This window comes from Microcebus murinus, chromosome 18 (assembly GCF_040939455.1).
Source record: "Microcebus murinus isolate Inina chromosome 18, M.murinus_Inina_mat1.0, whole genome shotgun sequence".
NCBI lineage: Eukaryota > Metazoa > Chordata > Mammalia > Primates > Cheirogaleidae > Microcebus > Microcebus murinus.
The window spans coordinates 42,315,212-42,340,944 of NC_134121.1; the positions used below are offsets into that span (position 1 = coordinate 42,315,212).

Sequence of the window (25,733 nt, forward strand, 5' to 3'; positions counted from 1 at the left end):
ACATAGAGTAGTGGCAAAGATGCTGACCTACATTCTTCCTTTTGAAGGTGGTGGGGTGTGTGTCTATACTTTGGTTTATTCCCTCCTCCCAAGGAGATTAAGCTTCCACAGAGTGTTGGGTATTGCCATGGAAAGAACATAGACACAGTAAAGCTGGAGTGCGTTTCAACCCCCAGCTACCACTGACATTTCTGGCTCAATGAAAACTTGCCTGTGGCTAGCTAACTGCAAGACGTGTGAGGTCCAAGCTATCCAGAGATCAAAAAAGTTGGCAGAGCCCTATTCTCTCTCCTTCCCAATTGCTTTCTACCTTTATTAAGTGCCTTTTCAAGATACACCAATAAGAACTGGGAAGTGGGAATAAGATATGACTTAAGTTACATTTTTTAAAATATCTGTTGAGAGGTGTTACCTTGAACTAAGGGAGAACAAGAAAGACCCAAGATTGACATTTTATTTACATTTGTATCTGTCTAGGGATAGTAGTATAGTACCTAGTACCTGGTGGCTATTCAGTAATTGTTGAATGAATGAACGGGTCAATGAACCACATAAGATGCTGTCTTTCCCTCCATCTTGAGGACAATTCTAAGCTGAAGGTAAATATTGTTGGTGCTTTTGCACTGAGGTGGAGCAGGCCCCTGCAAAAGAAGGGTACTCCATCTTACAAAATGTGTCTTGGCACAGTTGTGAGCATTTATTAGCCTCACAGATGCCTTCCAATCACTCCCTCTGATGTAGTGGTATGTTGCTTGAGGCAACTTCCATGTTCCTGTTGGGAAGCTTTGGCTATGGGGGAGAGAGTCATATCTACAGGCTGGTTTAGACGGATGGCTGTGTGGATGTTATGCAGTGTCCCTAGATTGGCCAGAAGCTGTGCCTCTAATTGGCAAAGGTTTAGTGAGAAACTCACCTTTGATGTCCCACTTTTTAACTTTTGGGAAAAGTTGTGATCCAGGGTTCTTCCTGAAGAGATAAGGTGCCCTATAAAACACATTTCTTAAGCTATAAACAGGGCAGGTCTCCCTCTTCTCAGGTGCATTCCCTAGAGGGGAAGGTGTGCCTTCTGGCCTCCCCTTGATTTTCAACCCCAGCACCAAGGCACTGGCAGTAGAAGGTAATTGGGTGCAAGGGGCCTGAGTAAAGGCTGAATACTGGTGAACGGAGAGAGCCAGCTTCATTTTTTAAAAAGCTCTAATTGAGTTCTGAATCAGCCTCACTCCCTTTGATCCCTCCTCTGTTTCCCACACTGCCTGAAAGAGCTAGATCAGCACTTTATAACAAGGGTGCGCCTGCTCCCCGCGCCTGCCCCTCCTCTCCTGACGCTCTCTGCTGCCGCCATCCACTGCTTGTCTCCTTCAGTTAAGATAATGAAGATGCTGAGAGATAAAATGTGTATTTAATAAGGGTGGGGGTAGGGAGGCGGAAAGGGGCAACCAGGGCCTTCCCTACTTTGGGGCCTCGCCAAGACTTGAGCTGAGAGCAAAGCTAGAGTAAGACTTGGCCCCAGGGTGTGGGGGTTTCTGGGCCTCAATCCAGCTGACTTCACTGCCTGCTGTTTGCCCTAAATTCCCCCACCTCCACCCTCACCCCCACACTCCTTTCTTTCCTCTCTTCTTTCTCCCAGTGGGAAAAAAAGTCTTGCTTTGACTTTCTTTTCAGCTGGTAACCTGGCCCTTGGTGCCATGCCCCCCACCCTAGTCAGCTACAAGGTCAGGCAAGGGCAGCCCCCTCTAGCCTAGGCCTGTAGAAGCTGTGGGTTCACAGTGGGGGGGTGAAAAAGCTGGAGTTAATGAAGACCAGCTGCTAGTCTGGGTTCTGCCTACAGCTAGCTGGAGGCCAGCCTTTGGTAGTGGTTGGGGGTGGGGGTGACCTCCATCCAGGGCACAAGGATATCCTGTGGTAGCTAGGCTTGTGCTTCTTTCTGAGCTTGGTTTTATCCTTAGTTTGTAATAGAGTAGTCTATTTCCTTCTTCCCCTACTCCTCCCCTCCCCAAATAACACTCAGCCCTTATTGAGCTTTATAACTGTAGTGGTGGCCCAGCTGAGATCTGAGGATCTCCAAGTGTTTTGTAAACACTCATTAACTGCCTGGGAAGAACCAAGAGCCCTGTTTAACAGCTGGGAGAGAACTGAGGCACATTAGGGTGAATGGCTTGACCTAAGTTCACCCCATGGACTCCACCCTAGGGCCCTCCATCCTTACTGTCTAACTCCTTTCCCCAGATCTTCCTGCGAGGCAGAGAAGGAGGTGGAAGCATTGCTGTCCTCCCTTCCCTCAAGGCTGTCCCTGACTTCCTCTGGCCCTTTTCCCCATGACATTTTCCCTGCTCTGCTGCTGGAGATATGTGCAACTCTCCTTGCAAAATGTTCTAAATCCAGACCTTTGCAGACTTCTCATCTGCCTTTTCCTTGCCTGTCTGGCCTGCCAGACCTGAATTCTCCCTTTTGAGCTACTGAGAAGGTTGACTATCCTAAACTAAGTCAGTGACCTTGAGTTGATCTATTGCATTAAAAGGTCCCTCTGCCCCCATATTTATCCCAAATGGTACCTGGGAAAATATTGTCTCTTTAACTTGTTCTTTCTGGTAGTGAATATTCAGGATCCTATTGAGGGAGAGATTGATAGGGGCGCTAGTTGATCTCTATCTTTTGCATCCTGTTCTCCCACTGATAATTGCCATTTCTAGTAATGGATGCAGCCTGAAGTCCTCTTTTGTTTTGTTTTGTTTTTCCCCTTCTCCCTCAACCCTACCTTCTTCTACTCTTGCCTGTATAACCACACACAGATACACACACCTCCAGCTAAATATATAAAACTACCCATTTCCAACTGCCATCTAAGTCATCCTGTCTCTTTTACTTGCTGCAGATCAGGTCATCCTCCCCCACCCCATGGCCTCCTACTCACTTAGGAATAGTGGGTAGGAATGAGGAGACTGCTGTAGTCTGAGGAAGAGGACAGAAGTGAGCACCCGTACAAAATGAATGCTCCCCAAAATTTCTCAAAATTCTCAGTAGCTAAATGGCTCAGCAGGAGTGATGAGAGAAATCTTAACCCCATCTCCAGCACCAAAACCCAAATCCATCTGCTCAGGTCAGGCAGAAAGAAATGTCTATTTCCTCCTGTTCTATGTCATCCTATCCTGACCTAAAGTCAAACATATGCTGTGTATTTGAGACGGGGGGGGGGGGGGGGGGGGGGGGGCTGTTCTTGTCCCCAACTCATGACTCACTCCCATCTTTCTTCCAGCAGGTTATTTCTCCCCCATCAGTCCTCAGCTTTGTATCACTGACCCAATCAGGGCTGGTAGAAGAGGGCGGGGAGAGCCTTCTGTTTAGAGAGGGGGCTTTAGGACCCAACGGGAACCTATGCCTCTTGCAGCCGCCTAACCCAGAAGCAGGGGGGAATCCTGAATCGAGCTGAGAGGGCTTCCCCGGTTCTCCTGGGAACCCCATCGCCTCCTGCCAGCACACACCTGAGCAGGTAGGACCATGCACACCCCTTCCCAATTCTTCCTTGGCTGCCTTTCACCCCGGCCTCTCTGATTCTGATCTTGCCGTTCCCCTCTCACCAGTTCTGGCTTTCCCCATCCCTCCTCCCGTCGGTCGCTCACTGTAGTCCTGGGAGGTGGGAGCCTGGGAACAGTGGAGTGTCTGAAAGCTCAGAGCCTCTGCACCCTCCAGTGCCCTTCCTACATTCCCCTCCCCAGGCATTCCCCATTCTCTAACTAAAAATGGAAAGTAGAGGGAAGGTCTGCCCAGGCCCCACGCCCTTGTACCCTTCTTTGCAGTGTTGCCTAATATCCCTTCCCCCACCTCACCTAGACAGGAGAATTGGCAAGTGCTGGGGTAATAGAAAGAGAGTGGAGAGAGGCAGAGAGGGACCTGAGCCTCCCTGAGAGATTTCTCTCTTGCTTCCTAGCCCAAAGAGCTCAAGACTTTGCCCCCACTCCCTATTCACCTTCTAGGGGAACTAATACTCCCTTCCAGGTTTATCTCACACTTGGGTGGTCAAGGTGTTGGAAGAGTAGCAGAGATTGTGAGTGTTTTGGTGACCTTTTCCTCTAGGGAAAGTTCTTTGGCTTAGTGCCCCCATCCCTGCCAGCACCTCAACACCTATTGTAAAAAGCCCCCACCCCATCCTTATGTGTGTGTGTGTATGTGTATGTGTGCCTAAGGTTGTAAGATCTGTAAACTTTGGATAGAGGTGGCTGTGTGTATCGAAGGGGAGGGATACCAGAGTGTGGCCCAAGCTAGAACAGGCTCAGCCCAGATGGCTAGGGAAGGGGGTGTGGACAAGATTGGGGAGGTTGCTCAGCCTGGGCCAGCTCCCTAAGCTCCTTGGCTTTCAGAGCCTCAGGCTCCTAGTGTTACCCTAGAGCTGGGAGGTCCCCAAGCTTCTACCCCCCCCATAGGTCCTCTGGGAGAGGGCTAGATGGCACCTACTGTTTATAGTGGCTTATTTTTCTCTCTTGTGGGCTGACAGGCCCTGCTCTCTGAAGATCTAGGGCATCTCATTCTATTTTCGTGAGTTTATAGGAAGGGTATATGATTTGCCCGAGTAACCATGTTTGAGTGTGTATCTTGCCTCAGGGGGCAGTGGACTGAGGAGGGTGGATGATAGAAGAGATTGGTCACACTTTGAGGGAATCCCTCTGGCTCTTAGTGTAGGATGGGGTGAGTGACATGTCCCCATCTGGTAACTCTGTCTAGGTGTGGGGTGTGCTCTGTATTCTTCCATGGCTCCCAGAGTCCCCTAAGGGTTGGTTTTGGAACAAAGAGTAGATAATGGAGTGGCTTCAGACTTTAGTTCTGGTCTTGATCCCAGAAGGAAAGTAGAGATTCTAGTGTGAGCAATGGACTGGGAATGAGAGGCCTGTATTAGAGACAGCCTGGTTACTTAACCATGTGCATTTATACAGGTCTTCCCCTTTTCTAAGCCTCAGTTTCTTCATTTGTAAAAATGGTCATCAGTATCAAGCCCTGATTGCCTGACAAGGATACTGCCATAAAGACCCCACAAGATAATATATCATAAAGCCCAGTGCAAATGGTAGTTATAGCTGGGGGAATCGAGGATGGAATCCTCTCCCTAAATCTAGGTCAATCTCTCTGCCTTTGGTTTTCTTCCCCCATCCTTGTCCATGTGGGGGATGGAGGAACCAGGCAGGACTATTACCCCAGGTACTGCAGCAGTCTCCTAATGCAGGTTGTAGCTGTTGCCAGAGAGTACAGATCTCTCCACCAGGCTTTTCTTCCTCTGGGGCTCCACACCTTCTCCCCTGAGCCCTGTCTCCACCTTCCTTCTGCCATCCCTGCTTGGCGTCCTTGTCTCTCTCTCTCCCCTGCCCAGTGGCCTCCTTGTCCGGCTCACTGGGCAGGAGCCCTAATCGGATTCGACAGCTGAGATATGTGTGGCGGCTAAGAGCAGGCGGGAGGGAAGCCGGTGGGAGGATGGTATGAGGACAGCCCCTGGCACTGCTTGGGCCTCCTGAGCTCCACCTTGGGCCTGCTAATTCTCATTTGGCTTGGCCCCAGAGAAGGGGTACCACAGGAAGCTCAGGAATGAACAGGCTGGGGTCCAGAGATTAGGGGAGAGGGAAACACACCAAGGACCTGAGGACCTGGTTGATACTGGATGGCCTTAATGTCAGAGTTCTAACTCTGAGGAGGAGTGAGAATAGCAGGTGACAGCCAGGTTGGCCCCACCTTCTCTCCATTCCCATGGCCTCACTTCTCTCTTCTTGTTCAGAAATGTCTTCACTTTCTCCATCCAGCCCCATTGACCAGTACCTCCTTATGGGTCACATCTGGGAGCTGCTGGGGGTGCCATGTGTCTGCCTCGATCTGGGCTGTTTCCTCCCCTTGGAGGTATTTCTCTCACTCACTCTCTGGGCTGGGCGCCAGGACTCCTGGATTTCCCGCCTGCCTCACAGTGCAGGCTCCCCCGCAGGGCTCCAGAGAGTTGCTAAGCTGGTTTCCTTCCTCCTCCTGTGCAGGGAGGGCCTTCCCCTAGGGCTGGGAGGTGTCAGAAATCCCAGGTGGGATAGGAGTGGGGGCACGGTAGCCTCTGGCACCATGGCACCCTGGCTTCTCTCTCCTGGCTTCTGACTCAGCTTGGGGGCAGCACATGCCCAGCCTGGCAGGCATCTAGACTTCTGTCTTTACATGTGGGTAGCCAAGATCTGCTATCATTTTTAGGTTTTAGCTTTTCCCCCATGATATGTGGGGGTGGCTGTTGAAACCCCTGTGTTTTGGGGAGCAAAGGATTAGCATAATTGAGGCTAGGGCACTATTTTGTCTTCCTTCCATCTGGGCCAGGATGAAGGAAACCAGCACAAGCTTCCCCATGCCAATTCCTTCTGCCCTCAAAAGACCAGTCAGTGGAGCCAGGCCCTGCCCTCTTGGTGCCCACAATGTGGTTGGCACTGATTTGTCAGAAATTGGGAAGGTTTCCCTCTAGACCGCTTGCCTCTTTTCTCCTCCTCCCACAGGGTAGGGGCAGCTCTGTTATTGTAGGCACTTATGGGCAGGCCTTCCCCTGGGGAAGGGGTGTGGGTTGCCCCCAAGATGGCCAAGTTGGCACTAGCCCCAGGCTGGAGTGCTGGACACAGTTCTGACCTGGGAGTTAGTGGGGGAGGGCAGGGTATGGGCCTCCCTGCCCCCCTCATTTCCTGCTCTTTGGGCAGCTGTGGGCGAGAAAGGCTGCAGGGACTATTTTTAGTTGGTCTGTCCCCTGGCGGGAGGGACGTGCAGAAAAGCACGGGGCAGGCAGAGGGGCTGGCTAAGGTGAAGGTAAGCAGGCAGGCAGAAGAGTGAGGAAGGGCTGGAGGAGCAGCAGACGGAGAAAAGAGGCATGTTGGGCAGGGGCAGGACCTTGCTGAGAGGGACCTGACCCAGGTAGACGGGCTGGGGTGGGCTGGGTGGAAGAGTCCTAGGACTCCTCAGGGGTCTTTTTGTCCAACTAGACTCAGAACTGGAAGGAGTTTTAGAAGCTACCTAGACCCTTCCCCTCACAGAGGGTGAAACTGAGGCCTAGAGAGGTTATGCAATTTAACCTAGGGCAATCATCAGTCATTAGCTGTGTGGGGACGAGAACAGAGGCCCCTTGTGCCATTTTTCTCATGTCATGGCCCCTCACCATACCTTGTTGTGCTTCCCTCCCATGCTGTAGCACAGACTTCAGGGCAGGCACACCTGGTCAGTTTCCCTCTGCTTGTTTGTGCAGGGTCTCCTTAAGCCCCAGCCTGGTTTGTTTATAAGTCTCTGTGTGGAGAGAGTCTGTGTCCAGGCTGGAAGGAGGTCAGGGTTGGGGTTTGTTTGGGTGGCCTGTGGCCACTGGTGTGAATTGAGGTGCTGGACAGGTTCCAGCAGGCTCGCAGACTGGCAAGCTGTAGGGATTGGAAACACCTTAGAGAAGGGACATCTGGTCCGATTCCCTCATTTTAGAGACCCAGAGAGAGCCAGGGATTTGTCCATAGTTCCCGGATGAATCAGAAGACTAGGATGCAGGTCTCCATACTCTCCAGATCCCTTTGTGAGCCCTCTTCCTGCCATGCCCAGGACCTGTGGGCCATGGTTGTTTGCCAATCCCTCCAACAAAGGAGGGAGGCAGGGCTGAGGAGTGGGGAGATTACTACCAGCATATGATCACTAGTCAGAAGGCAGCCGTCCTCTGAAGCCTAGTGGGTGTTCCAGGAGAGTTGAGGGTGTGTGGGGAGAAAATTCAGTGGAGAATTGTGGTCCCTCAGAATTCAGTCTGTGTTCTGTCTCCTGCCTCAGTCTCTTTCCCAGAACCACTATGTGGTACAGCTGCAGGGGAAGCCATTCCATAGACTCTGATGTGAATGGCGCCTCCTGGAGTTGTTCAGGGCCTTGCCTATGTAGCCAAACAGAGCGTGTCTGTCCCCTACCTTCTTTCTTCAAATTAGCTTCAGATCCAGCTGGAAGAAGGTGTTCCAGACAGGACTTAATCCAACACTCTCTCCCCTACCCTGCCTTCTGCCATTCAACATCTCCTATTCCTCTGTTGCCTACCCCCTCCCCACCAAGCAGGTCTCAGTGGGCCACAATTTGTGGTGCAGAAGCTCCTCCCCTGCTCTCTACTCAGTTTTTATGACTCTGGGGGGCTGATTTATCATGCCCCCCACCAGGCCTGCTGCAGTGTGTGAGAAATCAATAGTGCAAATGGATTGAGGCTGTTCAGCCTGTCGACTCCCCTTGCACCCCACTAACTCTCCTGGGACTTGCAGAGTTACTCATTCCCCTTCTGGGTCAACATACACATAGATATACGCATCTAGTGGTTGTAGTCAGAGCACTGAGCACAGAAATTACTCTTTCTGTCAGTTTCTGTCTCTTTCATTCTCTCTCTCTTATATACTGGGCTGGTCTTAGCATGACAAATACTCTTGAACATTTATTTTCTAGCTTGGGTGGAGTGGGGGTGGAGGGGCTTAAAGGGCAGTAAGCTGCCTGCCAGAGGTGGGGAGGGAGGCAGGTGGGTGAGGGAGATGGTGGGGGAGGATGAACTGGGGAAGGGATTGGGTGACAGCCCACCCCATCAGCCCTGGTAACTCAATCCCTGCACCCCACCCTCCCGATTTCCCTCCTGCTCAACAACTTCAGCAGCTGCTGGCAGAAGCAGGGCTGGCAGAAGTGTGTATGAGTGCATGTGTGTACGAGGGGGGTGGTAGGGGTTGTGGGGGCAGGGGTTGCTGCCAGGACATGTTAAAGGAGACTCACAGCCTGGGTACAACTTGGGTGGCAGGAGGAGGTGGGGCAAGTGGGAGAGTGGGTGGTGAATGATGGGTAGGGTGCGGGCTGCAGGGGGCGGGGCAGGGCAGCCCAGGGGTCTCACAAAACTTGTTGGCACTGGAGCAGGGCCTACCGTGCTGAGGGTGGGCAGTGGTGAGGGGGTAGGGGTGGTCACAGCCATTGCTGGCCCCAGGATGCTGAGAGCTGTTCTTCGCCAGGGGGCGCATGTAACCATGGAGAGACAGTCTGCCCCTGTCTCTGATCCCTGGGCTGTGCCTGCCAGGCATCGGGCATCGAAGTCCCGGTGGTGACTAAGTCGCTTCTGTCCTGAGGCTGGCAAGGTGCCAGGCTCAGCTCTTCTCGGTAGGTGAGTCACTGCCCTGGCATCTCCCCCGGATGTAGCTGAGTCACCCGGCCATGCCTGCTAGGCAGGTGGGCACCATGCTTGGTTGGGGTGGGAGTGGAGGGCTATGTATGTAGCCCCCAGTGTCTGCTCTGATCTCTTTCTGGCATGTCCTGGACCCACCCATAAATCTGCAGAGCCAGGCAAGGATGGTGCTTCTCCTATATGCTCCATTGAGGGGGTAAAGGAAGAGGCAGAAGGGTACAGAGTAGAGTGGAATATGTTTGATTTGGAGTAAACTGGGGGAGAGGAGAGTTGAGGAGGGGATTGTGTTTTCAAATCCCAGCTCTGCCATTGACAAGGCATATAACCTTGGGCAAGGCAATTTCTTTTTTGAGCCTCAGTTTTCTCATCTGTAGGATAGAAATAGGATACCTACCCCTTCAGGACTGTGATAACCAAATGGGGTGGGACCATTAAGGTAATTGTGGGAGGAGCTCCTTTTGGGATAAGCTAGGAGGCTGGGGAGGGGAAGAGGAGTCAGTTAGGGCCAGTTCCAGTAGACAACTCCCACCCTACCTGCATCATATCCGGGTGGTCTTAGAAGGACAACTGCTTTCCATGTTCTTTCCAAACTACCATTTATGCTATTCTTTAGGAGTTCCCACAGGCTATGAAAGGCAGGCCTTGTTTTACTAGAGGTGTGAGCCCTACTAGGATGTCTCAAAGCTATTTTATATCGCCGTTGACTCCTGAAAGTTGTCACTGGCCCATGTACCTATGGAGCTCTCTCTTTGCTTCCTCTAGCTTGAAGAGGGATCTTGTCTTGGGAACCAGACAAGGCTGGGAAACCAGGCTCAGGCTCCTCCCCAGTCTATCTCTTTCCGTGTACAGGGAAAGCGTAGGCCCCAAGAGTGTTTTTCCTAAAGAGTGAGGGGCCTCTGGGCCTCTCTGCTAGTCTCCTGCTATCCCCTAGATACTCTACTCTTCTGCATCAGGGTCCTTGGTGGGAGAGGGGTGGAAGCCCTGATGTGTACTCAGCACAGCTGGAGTTCAGCTGCTACTACAGATTAAAGACTCCTAGCCTCCCACCTAGAGAACCCTCCTGCCTCCTGGAGTCTAGCTTGGGTAGGGCTTGACCTTGGACAGGTGGTACTGGGCAGTAATGGAGTGCCCCAAGGTGTGCAGGCTGCCTGTTTGTATACATAGCTACTAGTCTTGTGTGCATGAGTGTCTGACCCCCTGTGGGGTGTGAGTTTGTGTGTGTATGAATTACTTCCTTCATTTGCACATAGGCCTACTGCTATGTCTATTCAGAAGTGTGCCCCATCCTTGGCTTCATGCACTTGTACGTGCATAAATGTTTATATATGCTTATTTGTGCATGGATGTGTATACATGCATCTTGGGAGTATAGACATTCGTGCCCTGAATGCACGTGAGTGTGCATTTTTACGAGGGTGCCTGCATCTCAGTGTGCAGGAGTGTACCTGACCCCATGTGATGGCAGGTGTATGTATGTAAAGGTCATCTCCTGTGGGGAGGAACTGTCCATGCACGCTTGCATTTTTGTATCCATGAGCCTTCTCCTCTAGCCTCAGCTGGAAGAAAGACTGGTAGCATTTAGGTCAGGAGGTGCCTGTGGGCACTGGGGGTGGGCTGGCCCTGACCCCCTCCTAGACTGGTTCCTCATCTGGGCGGAGCTCCCCACTGTTGGCAGGGCTTAGGCTGGAAGGCCCTTGTGGGGGCGGGGCTGGGGGGGAAGGGGTTAAGCGTCTGTGTCCACATCTGGGAGCCATTGGCGCATTCCTGCCGGCTGAGCGCATGTTTGCGGATGGATCTGGACAGGACAGGGCGGGAGAGGTTGGGCGGGCGGTTCGCACCGGAGGATGGACGGAAATCCAGACAGGAGCAAGACACTACCCTGGCTCAGCGGGCGGGAAGGAGCCTGGGGAAGCGCTGCCCCAACCGCTGGAGCAATTGCTCTCTCCGCCAGACCTCTAGGCAGAGCATCCTGCCGACACTGCTTGTCCTACCTTACCAAGGTTGGGGAGCTAACACCAGAGACAATCAGATACCTAAATTCTAGACCCGACTCTGCAACTGGTGTGGCAGTGGATAAAACTCCTTGCCCACTCTTGGCCTCTAGTTCCTGGTCTGTAAAGAGGGGCCTATCAGACCGGACTGGTGGGTCTAAGAGTTCTGCCACTGTATCAGGCTGAGAGTCACCTGGGGGTGGAAGCCTGGAAGTGTGGCACTTCCCCTTCCAGTGGGAAGTCCTGTGGGGGCACTTGTGGCCACTACTCTGCCTGGGAATGGGGAGGGGGTTTGTTCCCTAGTGATTCTGCTTTCCACCCCATTAAACTGCTAGCGATGGAGACGTGATCCTCCTAAACAGGGCAGCAGGCTGGGAGGGGGCTCAAGACCGTGTTGGGGACTCGGGTCTCTGCAGATGGAGAGTGATTCAGATCCTGTCCAGCTGGAACATGAATGAGAGCTTTCCTGGCTCCTTCAGACTTGGCCAGGAGGGAGAAGTTTGAGTCTGAGTCCTCTAGCATGGAGGGCGCCCCTAGTGGAAGATCCCAAAGCCTGTGCCGTTTTGGGGGAAGTGTACTTTAAGAGGACCTGAGGGGTTGGGTTAGGCCAGAGCCCCTGTGACCACAGGAGCTGGAGAGGTGTTTGGGAAAAGAGGCGGTGTACATGCGGGAGATCTACTTCTGTACTTCTTTTTTGCAGATGAGAAAATTAAATCCAGAGAAGGGAGGTGACTTGCTCAAGGTCACACAACTCTCAGTTTCAACTGGTCCTTGGAGGAGGATTATAATTATGGGAGATAGGGGCTTGACAGCTAGGGTCAGAGTCACTGCGTTCACTTCCATATTACACCTCCTCCTCTCTTCCGGGACTAAAGGGTGTGTGTGTGTGTGTGTGTGTGTGTGTGTGATCCGTGAACCCCCGTGTGGATGTGTGTGGCCAGGAGGAAAGGACTGTAGGGTACCACACACTGCGGTCCTTTCTCCACTGAGCCCTATTTCTATTCTTTCTGCAGAACTTCACTCCCTCGTCGTTCTGCATCTCCAGTTCTGGGTTTGAGGGAGGGATTCTCCCAGATTCCCACGGTCCAGCCTTCAGCTAGGAGCGGCTCCTTTAAGACTCGCCCTTCCCTGGTTCTATTAAGGGGGAGGGGCGGGCGTGATCCTGTGGACCCGCCCCTGACTGATGATTGGTCAGTGGGCGGGCAGGGGTGGGCCCGAGGGAAAGGGCCTTCCCCCACCTCTGCTCCGTACCCTCCGCCCCCCCAGTCTGGGGCTCCGGGTAAAGTTTCAGCCTCCGCACGTGACTCGCCATGGCCGCTGCCGTCGCCCCGCGCCCCTAAGCCGCGGCCCCCCGGACGGCTCCTCTCCAGGGACTCCGCACCCCTGATGCCGACTGGTACCTAGGCGCCGGGTTAGGGCAGACGCCGTGCCCGTGGGCAACCCCAACGGGTTGCGTCCCCCGCTGCGAGGTAACCTTTCTCCGGGAATTTTGGGGAGCCCTTGGTTCCTGCAGGCATCGGGTCCCCACGGCCTGCTCCTGATAGGAGCTCCGGGAGGTGCCCGGGTGTCGGGCGGTTCAGATGGGAACCCGGGGTTTCCTGGGCTTCCCACCCCGCCGCCGCCGCCTCCAGGGTGGGGGAGCCCCGTCTGTGCGTCTGCTTGCGCGGTGTCTTCGCGCGCAGCCTTGAGGCATCTGGGGACGTCTGCCGCGCGTGTCCCCTGCCCTCGAGCTGTTGCAGAAGCGCCGCTGGGAACTCCTGCTCTCTCTTTTCTCTTCAAAAACAAGCAAAACAAAAAGACTTTCAAACCTGTTTGGGGAGAGATCAGATGCCCAACGGACTAGCCCCCTCCCTTTTTCCCTCCTGTTATCTGAGCCGCCCTGTGGTTTGGGGAGAGTCAGCCAGGGGGCCCACCCCCACCAGAGGAGCCGGCTGGGGGGCGGGGCCCGCTCAGCTGGTGTCCCCTGTGGAGTGAGGGGAGTCGTCAGAATTGGGTGCGGAAGCCAATGCAGTGTGTGTGGAGAGGGGATTCCCTGGTTCTTGTGTTACCACGGGGTATGGAAGCTTTTGGGGGTGATGGGAAGGACGGAATAGACTGGCCGACCTTGCTTTGCTGAGGGTGTCTGGGACCTGGTGCCACCCATGAGGCTTAGAAGCTGCTAGCCAGATGTGTGTGTGTGTGTGTGTGTGTGTGTGTGTGTGTGTGTGTGTGTGTGTGTGTTGGGGTGGGCTGGAAAATCAGCTTGGCTAGGTCTCCTGTCCTCTTTTCTGGGCACTGCACTATTGTCAGGCTGCTCTGTGGGAAGGACGACAGACCCCCAGTGTGCTAGGCCAACTCATGGAAATCAGATAAAAAAGCCCCTCAGCCTTGGAGATGTTTCTCAACCCTCCATCCTATCTTGAATAGGATGCCCAATGTGTTGGCTTGGAAGGGTATGCCCTGGCTGGCCCCCTTTTCTGTAGCCAGGTTGCCTTCTTCTGCTGGCTGTGTGCACAGGTGTGCATGTATATAATCTCTGAGGGGATTGTTCCTGAAAATACTCCCCCACTCCCTACCCTGCTGCTTACCCTAACCCTTACTTCTGCTCCCTGTGCCTCCCCCCCCCCCCCCCAGTTTTCTGGCTAGGAGATTCAGAGATGTTTCTTATCCTCTTTCCTGGCTGCAATCTTCGTAGGGCAAAATTATTTGGAGGGAAGTGGTTCAGTAAGGACCTTCCAGTTCTTGCTAGGAAACTGGGGTTCAGGCCCCAAATTCTCCTTCAGGGCTTGACAGGGAGATTGGGCTAGGGAAGCCCCAGGTTGGAGTGTGGGGGGTGGTGGCTTATAGTCTTGAGGCTTTCCCTGGTGAGGTGGAGGAGATGAGTCTGGGGGAAGGAACAAGAGAAAAGAGTATTTGGAGTTGGATGTGTGGTTCATCCTCCTGGAGGACGGGTGGTGGTTGTGGAGTCAGGGAGTTTGTGGCTCTGAAAGATGGTGCACTGGGAGGGGCTAGGACATCAGCACTGCCTGGGAGTCTGGGCCATGTGGTGTCCTGAAACAGAGAGGTCAGTCAGGTCAGACTCAAGTAGGCGCTTAGGAGCTGAGGATCTAGGATTTGCAGGGATTTTGAGGGTATAAGTGAGTATGCATGAGGTGGTCATTGCAGGGGTTTCACCACCAGGCTGATGATAGTGGTATAGATGCAGTGGCTGTTCTGAGAAGACCCTGGGCTTGGAATGCCTTAATCCTGGCCACCTCCTCCTATGCAGCCTCTAAATCTCTCCTTCCAGTCTGACCCTAAATGCCCCTGCTTCTACCCTGGGACACGTGTTGTCTTTAGTCCCCTTCCTACTCCCAAACTTGCAGCAGCCTAGCAGGAAGTTCACTGTGGGCAGCCCCATCCTGATTGCCCTGTTCCTCCCCCACTGGGCATAGTCACCTACATGTGCCATGACATGGTTCCTGCCACCCTGTCTAGTGTGGGGAGAGGGCATTGTCTGGCCCCTCAGGTCTGTTTCGGGCACATTGATCCAGGCCCCAGTTAATAATGAGTTCCCCTTCCCCTAAATCATTTAGTCTCCAAAGCTGGCTCTGCCCTCTGGGACCTCTCCTCCTAGACTACTCCTTGCTTAGGCTCTAGGGTCTTATGTGAGATGGTCCTTAGAACTGTGTGATGTGAAGGTGGGGCCTGCCCCAAAATACAATCCTCAATGCCCAGTTTCCTGTCCTCTGGGAAATGTGAGCAGGGCAGGACCTAGGCTGGGCTCGAGGGGTGGGTGTGTTTGTGCTTCTGTGGGGTCTGTTTGGGAGCACTGCCTAGGATCTGGGGTGATGGGCATCTGGGGAAGGTAATCCTATCCCTCAACGAATAAATGGGTAATCTTCATTTGCTCAGCACCCCACACCCGTCTGGTGGTGGTGGTTTTGGGAGTGTGGGAAGCTGGCAGGGACCCTGGCAAGAGGACCAGGGTTGTCTTAACTTATTGAGTTTTGGGAAAGGAGTGTAGCAACTGATACCCCCAGCTCCCAGGGTTTTGGCTGCACATTCTCTCTGACGCCTGCTGTCTTTCCTCCCTCTGCTCCCCTCTCCACCCCTCCGGCTGCTGTCTGGAGCCCACACGGTTTGTGGGGGGGATGCAGGGTGGGGGGCAGATCCTGAATCTCTGTGTGTGTCCAGGGAGTGTTCTGGAAATTGGCAGGATTGGCTGAGGGTGTCCGGGTGTTCCCACAGAGTAGGCGGCATGCGGGGACCTGGTCCAGAGTGTGAGAATATGTCAGCGTTGGTGTGTCTGTCCCCAGTCTGGCTTGGGTGTGGGTGTCTGGGGTGTGGGTGTCTGTTGCTTCGTCTGGATCTTGCCTCCCACTCCAGTTCTTCCCCCTTCCTGCCCCCCCAGCTGGGACCGCCTGCTTGCTCTCCCTCTCTCCCCGCAACTGGAGCCTCCCTTGCCTGTTCCTGGAATTTGGAGAGGAGGAGGAGGAAGAGGCAGGCAGACAGACCTCCCACACTCTAGCCCGCCTGCCTGGCATCATGGGGAAATGAAATAGGTGCTATGGAACTAAGTTTTCCCTGGCTTCCCCAGACCCTCTAGCACACATCACATGGCCCAGGGGCCAGCTCTTACGGAAGGGCCAGGGCTGCTTACCCCTCAAGGCAGTTATTACCTCCTTCTACTTAACATCCTGCCCTGAAGGGCCCCTGCTGGACCTCCAGGCACCACTGTCAGCCTGGGGAGCCGGTGGGGGGATTAGGCTGCTGCCAGGCTGGCCAGCACCTGTTGCCAACCCCAGCCCTGTAACTGGAGCTGGCCAGGGAGGGGGCTGCAAAATGACAGGTGTAATTTCTGCAGCCAGGCAACCCCTCCCACCTCTGAACTGAATATGCCTTTCCCTTCCGGCCGGAACAAGGAAAGCCCTCCCACACTCGAGTGTCAACCTGATATTGTGGATGATGCCCCTGTCCTGTCCAATGACCCCCACCCCCATCATTGGCTGCAGACCTGGGCTGCCTTCCTTCAAGTTTTCAAAGCTCTGCAGCCCTGGCAGGGCTAGGGGGTGTGGGGGTTGTGTGGATGGGGGTGGTTCTCTGTTAATGTTTTAATTGCATAAAAACTGGGAGCTCAGCTCCAGGCCAGTGGGGAGTCTGGGTCTGGCTGGCTGCCCGGTTTGGGCTAAATATAGTCTGGGACATCTGCAGAGAAGGGGAGGGGGGTGGAGGGAGGTTCCATTCTCCCACCTCCAGCCAAGGTGCCCTCGTCTGGGCGGGCACCTTGGAGCAGTGAGGGGGATTCCTCAGCACATAAAGCAGAGGAGAGGCAGTAGGGGCTGGGCATAGTTGGGACCGTGCTTGCTTGGAGGCCAGTAGACACCTGAGATGAACCTGGAGGCTCAGGACAGGTCTGGAGTAGGGTGTGCCAGGTCTGGATCCTCTGGCTCTGCTCCCTCTCCCCCTAGAGTTGCCTGAGTTCAGGCTGTCTCCATGTGTCACTGCGCCCCTGCCGGGCAGTGTCACCGTGACCCACTTGCTGTGTGCCTGTATGTACACACCTACCTTGGAGTGGCTTCCTCCTGGCCCTCCCCCTGGAGCCTCTGTCCCCTGGGTCCTACCGCAGGTCCTCAGCCCACCTTCCCTCTGTCCCTAGCCCCACAGCGAAACCTTAAGCCCAGGAATCGAGACTTGAGAAGGGGAAGCTGCGGTGGGGAGTTCTCTGATCTCCAGTCACGGCAGGAAGTGGGGAGGAGGGGGGCTGAGGGGGGGAAACCGTGAGTGGCAGGCGGGGAGGGAGGGCCCTGTGAGTCCTGTGATCCACCCCCACCGTGCACACGGGGCTTAGGCGTAGCCACCCTCCTATGATCCCCTTTCCCTCCAGCTCCATGTGGGGGAAACTTGGGGACAGCTGACTCCATAGGGGCTGCAAACAATCTTCATCACCTCCCTAACGCTAAGAAAAAAATGTCTTCCTGTCACGTGGCTGTCACTTCCTGTCCCACTGTGGTTCCTGGGATGTTTGTTGTTGGTTGCCATGGTGATGGCCGCTGTGGGCACTACCCCTGGTTCTTGTGGGGAGGGAGCTACCCCTCCCCATGAAGCTGGGGTGGGTACTTGGGGACCTGGCTGGGGGGCCCTTTCAGGCTGTGTGTGGTCTCTGATGCTCCAGATTCCCCAGGACCCCCCAGACTTCTGTCTGTGGGAAGGAGTCACCACCACCTACCCAGACTGAGTGTTGGTGAGACTGTGACCACGTCTGGCTGTGGTTGTCTGTGTTAGTGTGACTGATTTTGCAGTCCTGGTCACCTTTAGCCTGGTCCCTCTGCCTCATGAAGATGCTGGTTCAGGGAACCTGTGTACTCCCCATCCCCTTTCACAGTTTTGGAGCCTGCCCCTGTCCTGTGTTCTGATGGAAACCACCTTCCCCAGGGAGTTTCTGTGGCTTCTTGGGATCCAGGCTGGGTTGTAGAGGGACTCTGGGCAGGGCACCAGGCTGTGTGTGTTTTGGGGGCTGGGGAGGTGATGGCTTTGCAAACCATCCTTTCCCCTGCACACACAGCCTGTGGCAGCTTCCCCCTGATCCCACAGGCTCTATTCTTTAAGGAGAAGGGGGTTCTGTGACCTACTGTCCCCACCCCCTGTGGGCTTTGCTGTTCAGCTGTGGGTAGAGGGGGAAGAGAGTCCCCCTGGTTCTAGCCCCAACAGTGGAGTAGGAAGTTCCTAAGGGGGTTGACAAATGGGGGGGGGTCTGGGGCAGGGCACAGTCTGACTCAGGCCTGGTCTGGGGTCAGAGCCAACAGGATATCCTGAGGCAGGAGTGGGGGAGTGCATTGGTTTCCCTGCAGCTTGGGTCCCCAGGATGGGATGCTATGAGGGGGCTGGTGGTATCTGACAGTTTGCCCCTATAGGATTCGATTCAGAATATGGCATTCACAGGGTTGGGGCTGAGCCAAGGGGATGGGTGGGCAATTGCTGTAGCCTACCTCCCTGCCCCTGTGCTGCCTGTTCTCTGTGAGCTGTCTCCCCTATTATGAGAGAGTCATGCTTCCTGCATGGTGGAGTAGGGGGAGGTAGTGGTGAGGTGGGCAGCTGCCAAGATGAAGGTGGGGAAAACCCCGTGCCAGGTTGGATGTGAGGATGGGGGTTTCCAGGCTGGGGGGGGTCCCCTTTTGTTTGTGCCCCTTTGGTCCCCTACCCAGACAGAACTGCCTTTGTATGATCCACACACTCCTGTGGTCTGGCTGTGGCCTCGGCCGGCTCTTCTCTTCCTCTTCCTGTTTTCTTCCTTCCCTGTGGGTTGGTCCCACTCCTAGAGGCCTGGGCTGCCCCCTGCCCTTTCACCTACTCTCTGCTTGGAAGGAAGATCTGGTGGGAGGCTTTGGCTCTGGTTCTGGGTGGATCCCTCAGCCACCCTGGGCTTCAGAGGTCCCTAGAATGTCCCCTAGGGGCCTCTCGGGTAGGGTCTCTGGGAGTGTGGAGGCGTTGGGAGCACTAGCCTGCCCAGCAGAGACTCCCATTTCTTCCTCCTAGAACTTGGCCTGTCCTAAGCTTGCATTGTTCAGTCACCCTGTCAGCCCAGTATTCAGTCACTGCTGACATTGTGGCACGTGGGGGTAAGGCAGCTCTGTGTAGTTGAGGCAGAACCTTGAGCTCGGTGGGGTACAAGTGGGGGAGATGTTGGATTTGTTCTGGGATAAGGCATCTTGAGGCAGCAGGCAGTGGTAGCACCCAGAAGCAAGGTGCTGGGCTTCTACCTTCCCCTTACTTCCATGAGGACGTGCTATGGCCTGCATATTCTGGGGTTCTGTGGGCCTGGTGGGGAAGGGGTGCCCTCCCAACGTCCCAGCCTCCCCCAGATCTCTTTTAAAATGAGGCTGGGCTTGTCTGGCTTCCTGCAGCCCAGACCCTGGTAGGGTGAGTAGACTGGAAACAGAGAACCAGAGTGGCAGGGTTGTGGGCTAGCCAGGGAGGAGAGGAGAGAGAGCCTTGACCAGAGGGGCCCCTAGGAAAGAGAGTAGTGGTCATCACTGCTCCCCAACCCCTGTCCGCAGAACTGAGGAGCAGGGAGGAGGGGAGAGGTTGTGGCTTTGTGTGTATGTGAATGTTTTCCTGGAAAGTTTATAAATAGTTCCAGCCCACTGTTCTGGTTTGAAATCTGCTCTGTCCTGCCCTGTTTGGCCAGCTCCTGGAAGAGTAGGGGGTCCAAAGGGGGCAGGTCTTTGTTTCTGCCAGGGCTGGAGTCCCTTCTGCCCAAGTTGAGCTTGAGCTCTGGGTAACATTTGCATATGATTCATTAACTGTCTAGAATGCTTAGGAAACCCCCTGTCTCCCCTTCTTTTAAGCTCCCCAATCCTTGTCTCCTTCTCTCAGCCCCTCTGAGACTGCCTGATTTCTATTCCTTGGGAACCACTGTTTCAGGGAGCCGGGGAGCAGAGAGGGGAGAGCGAATGAAGAAGGGAGGCTGGGCCTGCTGGGCTTGGGGACCCCTGGTTCTTCTCCTCTGAGAATAGGGGAGGAAATGGTCTATTTCTCTTCCCCTTCTCCCCTCCCCAAATTCAAAGGTTTCCTTTTTTGGTTTGTGAAATGAAAGACGGGAATTTGGGAAAGGGTTGTGGTCAGGCTTCTACCCACACCCCTAATATCCCTCTCTCCACATCCCTCTCCTCAGTCTGGGGGGAAGCAGACCCTGGAAAATGGGTAATTCTCCCTCCTAGCTGCTAGCCCTGGTCGGGGAGAGGCAAGGGAAAGCAGGCAAAGTGCCCAGGGAGCACCAGGGTGGCAAGAGGCCTGGGGGATGGTAGGCTCTGGGCTAGGTGCTTTCCAGGACTTCCTCTCTTAAATCACACAACCAGTTGTTGAGGTAGGCAACTCACAGGCGGGTAAACATGCTTAGAGAGGTTAAGTGACTTGTGTAAGGTCAGCCAGAGTGGCAGAGCTGAGATTTGACCCTTCAGACCTCAGGTTCTTTCTACCATCTTTGTGGCCCAGGCAGCTCTCATTTTTTTCTCTAGCTGTGTGACTCTGGGGTATAATGAGTGGATAGTTACAGATACCTGATGCTGGGGAAGGGATGCTGACACCTTCTAGGGATGAGAGAGGCCCCATCGAGCAGGGGTGCATGGCTGGTTGCAGGCATTCCAGCCCCCCACCCTTTCTTCTGCTGTGCTTAGCCTGGGCTCAGTATATGGGAGGTGTGGGCCTGTGGTTCTCTCTCTCTCTCAGGGGAGGGTACCTGTGGGCAGTGGAGGTGGTTGGCATAGGGTGGAGGTTGGATGTGGGTAGTTTGTTTTCCCTCTCTTTGGTGCTGGTTTCAATTCTCTGACAGGGCCTTCTCTACCCCTGCCTGGGTGCAGGGGGCTGGGGCCCAGGTGTCTCCCTGGGCCATGGGTCATGGCTCCTGGAGAACCTTCTGAGGCACGACCCGTGTTCTTTTGTCTCCACCCTCGTCATCCCTGCCTTTGCCCATGCCTGTTTCCTGGTCTGCCTGGCCCTTGGCCCAGTTCTGTGACCTTTACCCCCTCCTGCAGCTCAAGGCCCTTCCCAGGGAGCTGAGTAACTTTGCACTGATGTTTGCAGGCTGAGCTGGGTTAGGCATATTGGAGGCTCTGCAAGGGGTTGGGGAGGCCTTCCAGCTTCTCCCTGGAGTGTGTACCTATGGCTGGCAGGGGGTGGGGGACAGGGGTGGAGAGTGGGAGGTGGGGGTGAATCTTTGGGAAAGTTAAAGTTTGGTCCAATTTCAAACTCTTCAGGGGCAGAGTTAAGGCATTAATTCTGTCTCTTCTTTGGGGGCTAGGGTGGGTTCCAGAAGGTCTAGGCTGGACTGACTGAACCCATTCCCCCCCACCAAAAGCTGGGTCAGGATGCCTGGAGTCTGAAACAAATGGCTTTCTGGGCCTCATCCTTGGTTCAGGAGGCTTTACGTTGGGTTTGCTGCCTCCTGGGCCTCACCTCATGTGGATGTGAATCCACTTGAGTGTTTGTGGACACTGGTGTGTGTTGTGGAAGGTGCTATACACAAGCTGGACCCACAAGGAGGGTCTCAGAGTGTCTGGTGGCAGAAGAAACAAATTCAGGGGCCATCCTGCCTGTGTATGGACCAGGGAATGTGCATTTTGGGAAATTGTGGGACTGTGGTTGTATGTCTTTGGGGAGCCGAGTACCGGGGCCCGTGCACACAAGTTCTGAACTGTGTTCATTGTGTGGTGGAGCCCAGGTGTGGAGAGATGGTATCTCTAGGTTCCCTCTCCTTATATGCGTGCCCGCACACACACAGGCTGGGGCTGCAAGCATGCTCTTGCCCACCCAGATGTTTTCTATGGACCTGCGTGCGTGAATTTCTGCAAGTGTGTGGTGTGTATTAGTGTGTGAGGGTCCAATTGTAGCCACTGATGAGGTTCAACCAGCCCCTCCTTCCCTTGCCTAGCTCTTTCAGCTCAAGTTCCCATTGTGTGGGGCCCCACAGGGGTGTGGTCAGGTAGGTGGAGCCCCTGTTCTTCTGACGTCAGCCCTCTCAGCCTAGGAGGGAATAGGCAGGGGCCTGGGGAGGGAAGAGGGCACCTGGAGCAAGGATAGACCCCCTGTGGTTGTCATAATGAGTAACAGTAAAAATCATCTTCATTAACAAGGTCCAGATTTTACTACTGGTGTAACTGTCCCCTTCCTAGCCAGTACCTGTCCCCTCCTCTCTTCCTTCCCTCTCTCCCTCAGTTCAGCACAGGCTAGCTGGCTGGCCCAGCTGGGTCCAGAAGCCCTGGCCTCTTCCACAGTGGCCTTGGCAGGAACTCCCCTATCGCAGGCCTGGTCCTCAGCCAAATGCTGGCCATGTGCATGTCCCCTGGACTCCAGGTTTGGGCCTGGAGTCTGGGACTTGGAGCTTGGAACCTGGTATGTCCTGAGCTTGGGGCTGGGGCTGGGGTATAAAGGGTGTTGGAAAGGGACAATTCTTACTTTGGTTCTTTGTGGCCTTGTTTCTTTTCTTCTATTTTTTAAAAACAGCTTTATTGAGATGGAGTTCACATATCATAAAACTCACTTATTAAAGTATACAATTCAGTGATGTTAGTTCAAAGGGTTGTGCAACTACCACCACAGTTAATTTTAGAACATTTTCATCACCCCAAAAGAGTCCCTATACCTATCAACAGCCACTTCCCATTTCCCTCAAATCCACGCCCCAGCCCCTGATAACCACAAGTCTACTTTTTGTCTCTATAGATTTGTGTATCCTGGGCATTTAATATAAATGGAATCATATAATATATGGTTTTTTGTAGTTGGGGTAATGTCTTCAAGGGATATCCATATTGTAGTATTAGTACTTTATTCCTTTTTTTGGCAGAATAATATTCCATTGCATGGATATATAACATTTTATTTATCCATTCATCGATTGATGATATTTAGATTGCTTCCACTCTTTGTTTTTGTTTTTTGAGACAGAGTGTCACTCTGTTGCCTGGGCTAGAGTGCCGTGGCATCAGCCTAGCTTACAGCAACCTCAAACTCCTGGGTTTAAGCAATCCTCCTGCCTCAACCTCCTGAGTAGCTGGGACTATAGGAATGTACCACCATTCCCAGCTAATTTTGTATATATATATATATATATTTTTTTTTTTAGTTGTCCAGCTAATTTCTTTCTACTTATTTTTTTAGTAGAGATGGGGTCTTGCTCTTGCTCAGGCTGGTCTCAAACCCCTGAGCTCAAATGATCCTCCTGCCTTGGCCTCCCAGAGTGATAGGATTACAGGTATGAGCTACCATGCCTGGCCAGGTTCCACGTTTTGGCTATTATGAATAATGCGACTGTGAATATTCATGTATACGTCTTTTTTTTTTTTTTTTTTTTTTTTTTTTTTTTTTTTTTTTTTGTTTTTTTGTTTTTTTGTTTTTTTGGTTTTTTTTTTTTTTTTTGAGACAGAGTCTCGCTTTGTTGTCCAGGCTAGAGTGAGTGCCGTGGCGTCAGCCTAGCTCACAGCAACCTCAAACTCCTGGGCTTGAGCGATCCTTCTGCCTCAGCCTCCCGAGTAGCTGGGACTACAGGCATGCGCCACCATGCCCGGCTAATTTTTTATATATATATCAGTTGGCCAATTAATTTCTTTCTATTTATAGTAGAGACGGGGTCTCGCTCTTGCTCAGGCTGGTTTTGAACTCCTGACCTTGAGCAATCCGCCCGCCTCGGCCTCCCAAGAGCTAGGATTACAGGCGTGAGCCACCGCGCCCGGCCCATGTATACGTCTTTTTGTGGACTTATGTTGTTACATCTCTTGGGTACATACCCAAGAGTGGAATTGTTGGGTCATATGCTAACTCTATGCTTAACCTTTTAAGGAACTGCCAAACTATTTTCTAAAGCAGCTATTTTACATTCCAACCAGCAATGTACGAGGATTTCAATTTCTCTACACCCTTACCAATACATGTTATTGTCTGTCTTTTTGATTGTAGCCATCCTAGTGGGTGTGAAGTGGTATCTCATTGTGTTTTTCACTGGCTGTGTTTCTTTTTGTCTATCTCTGTCTATCTCTTTTGTCTATCTCTATCTCTTGTGTCTTTCGTGTATGTATATATATATTCATATATAAATACATATATATGTATAGCCTATCCCAGAATGGATTTGAAACATCGTCTTGTGGATCTGTTTCTTGTGTTCTCTCTCTGCTCTCATTACTGCCTGTCTGTCTCACTGTGTCTTGGAGTTTCTGGATTCATCTCTGTCTCTCTCTACGGTATTATCTATGCATATTTTCTGGTCCCAGCTCTTCAGACAGGGTGTGGATCTGTGTACACACTGGTGAGAGGGTGAGAGGGGCATCTGACCTTTCATTTCCCACCCCATTCCATGTATTTTGCATCTGTAGACAGAAGTATGTGGGTGAACTCTTGAGATCAATCTCTCTTGCCCCTTTATTGCCTGGGGGTAGGAGGCTTCCTGGGCAGTCCCTGCCCTCCTACATTGCCTACCCCTAGCTGTTAAGCATTGGACCATCCATCCTGTTTAGCATTGAAGGGGGTGCCTAGGAGTTCTTGGTTCCCATTTCCCTATCTGTGTGTATGTAAATGGGGCTCCTCCCAGGTCTGTGGAACAAACTCATCTGGGGTGCCGGGGCTTCAATTTGGGGGGGAGAAGTGGTGTAAGAGGGGCCCCCCAGCTTAGGAGTCATTTTTCTGAGAAGTGCCCATGCTTTAGGGAAGCGGCTTTTCCTCCCCCTCCCTCTTCCCCCCTCTGCATCTTGACCTCAGGTAACCCCCCCTTGGGGAAGGAGGGCCAGCTGCCTGCTTCTGCTGCAGTGATCCCTTGGGGTGGCACTGTGGACCCTTTCCACTCAGGATTGTGGGTGAGAGGCCCTCCAAGGTTCTGGGCTCTGTCTCTGTCTTCCCAGCCTGGCTGTACTATCCTGCCACCCCCAGCAGTGTCTGGGCCCTGCTCCCAGGTTGTCTCTGCCAGCCAGGCATGGTGCCAGCTGTCTGCTCAGCTGGGTGCCACGGGAAAATCTCCGGCAGCCCAGGTTGGGAAGCTCCACGGGGAATGCCTGTGTGCCTGCTCCTCAGTGCCCACTCACCTGTCTTTCCTCTTTCTGCAGCATCACAGGACATGGCCCCCCCAGCCGCCTAGCCGGGACCCATCTAGGAGTGGCATCCATTTTGGTGCCCTGAAGGCCAGCTCTGGACCTTCCCAGGAAAGTGCCAGCTCACAGAACTGCTTGACCAAAGGACCAGCTCTTGAGACGTCCCCCAACCCCCCGGCCCTCAGCTAGGGTGGGGGCTCCAGGAGGCCAAGATTAGCCTGCCCTCCTTGGACAGCAGCTCCAGGACAGAAGGGGGGGGTGGGCTGACCACCCAAAACCCCCTCTGGGCCCAGGCCTCATGCCCCAAGGAGGGGCGGCCTGAAGCCCGCCAGAGCCCCCTGCCAGACTGTCTGCCTGCCCTTCTGACTGTGGCTGTTTGGCATGGCCAGCAACAGCAGCTCCTGCCCGACACCTGGGGGCGGGCACCTCAATGGGTACCCAGTGCCCCCCTACGCCTTCTTCTTCCCCCCAATGCTGGGTGGACTCTCCCCGCCAGGCGCTCTGACCACTCTCCAGCACCAGCTTCCAGTTAGTGGATATAGCACACCATCCCCAGCCAGTAAGTCTCTGTGTGTTGGGGGATGCTTGGTGGGAGGGGACTGTGGAGGGTGGCAGGCCTCAGGGCTTGGGCTCTGGGCACATTTGTTCTACTGCGGTCGCAGTGCATGGCGAGTACTTCTCCATTTGAGGGGACCACGATTTGGGGGTCTTGAGGATGAAAGCTCCACAGCTTGTAGGCTGATCATGGTGATTGTGTTTAATGTTGGGGGAGGCAGAGAGAGAGATGAAACCATGCTGTTCTGGCCCGCAATACTCCTTGCAGCCCCTCCTGTGCTCTGCCATTGAGGGCCTTATAAATAGCTCCAAGGACTGGACACAGAGGCCAGAGGCAGGTAAACAAACCTCTCGACATTTGGTGGAAATGACAGCTCTACCAAGGATGAGAGCAGCACCTTCCCATACCCCACCCCCACTAGTGCCTTGGAGGCCTTGAAGGAGTAGACAGAGGTAGTCTGGCTGGAACCTCCTTCTCTCTCCCTGCCAGCTCCACCTCTGGCC

General features: G+C 53.8%; 1 protein-coding gene across 2 annotated transcripts in view; it reads left to right on the top strand.

The window, feature by feature from the left end:
• Positions 1-3,381: 3,381 nt before the first annotated feature.
• RARA (retinoic acid receptor alpha) overlaps positions 3,382-25,733 on the top strand; it is a 45,167-nt gene continuing 22,815 nt past the window's right edge. The window contains exons 1-2 of one of the 2 annotated variants that reach the window (XM_012765844.2): positions 3,382-3,487; positions 24,690-25,233. In XM_012765844.2, coding sequence (XP_012621298.1) covers positions 25,056-25,233 — 178 coding nt within the window. In that variant the 5' untranslated portion in view covers positions 3,382-3,487; positions 24,690-25,055. Of the gene's footprint in view, positions 3,488-12,392; positions 12,609-24,689; positions 25,234-25,733 lie in introns of those variants that run through there. The other variant, XM_012765842.2, reaches the window with a different exon arrangement.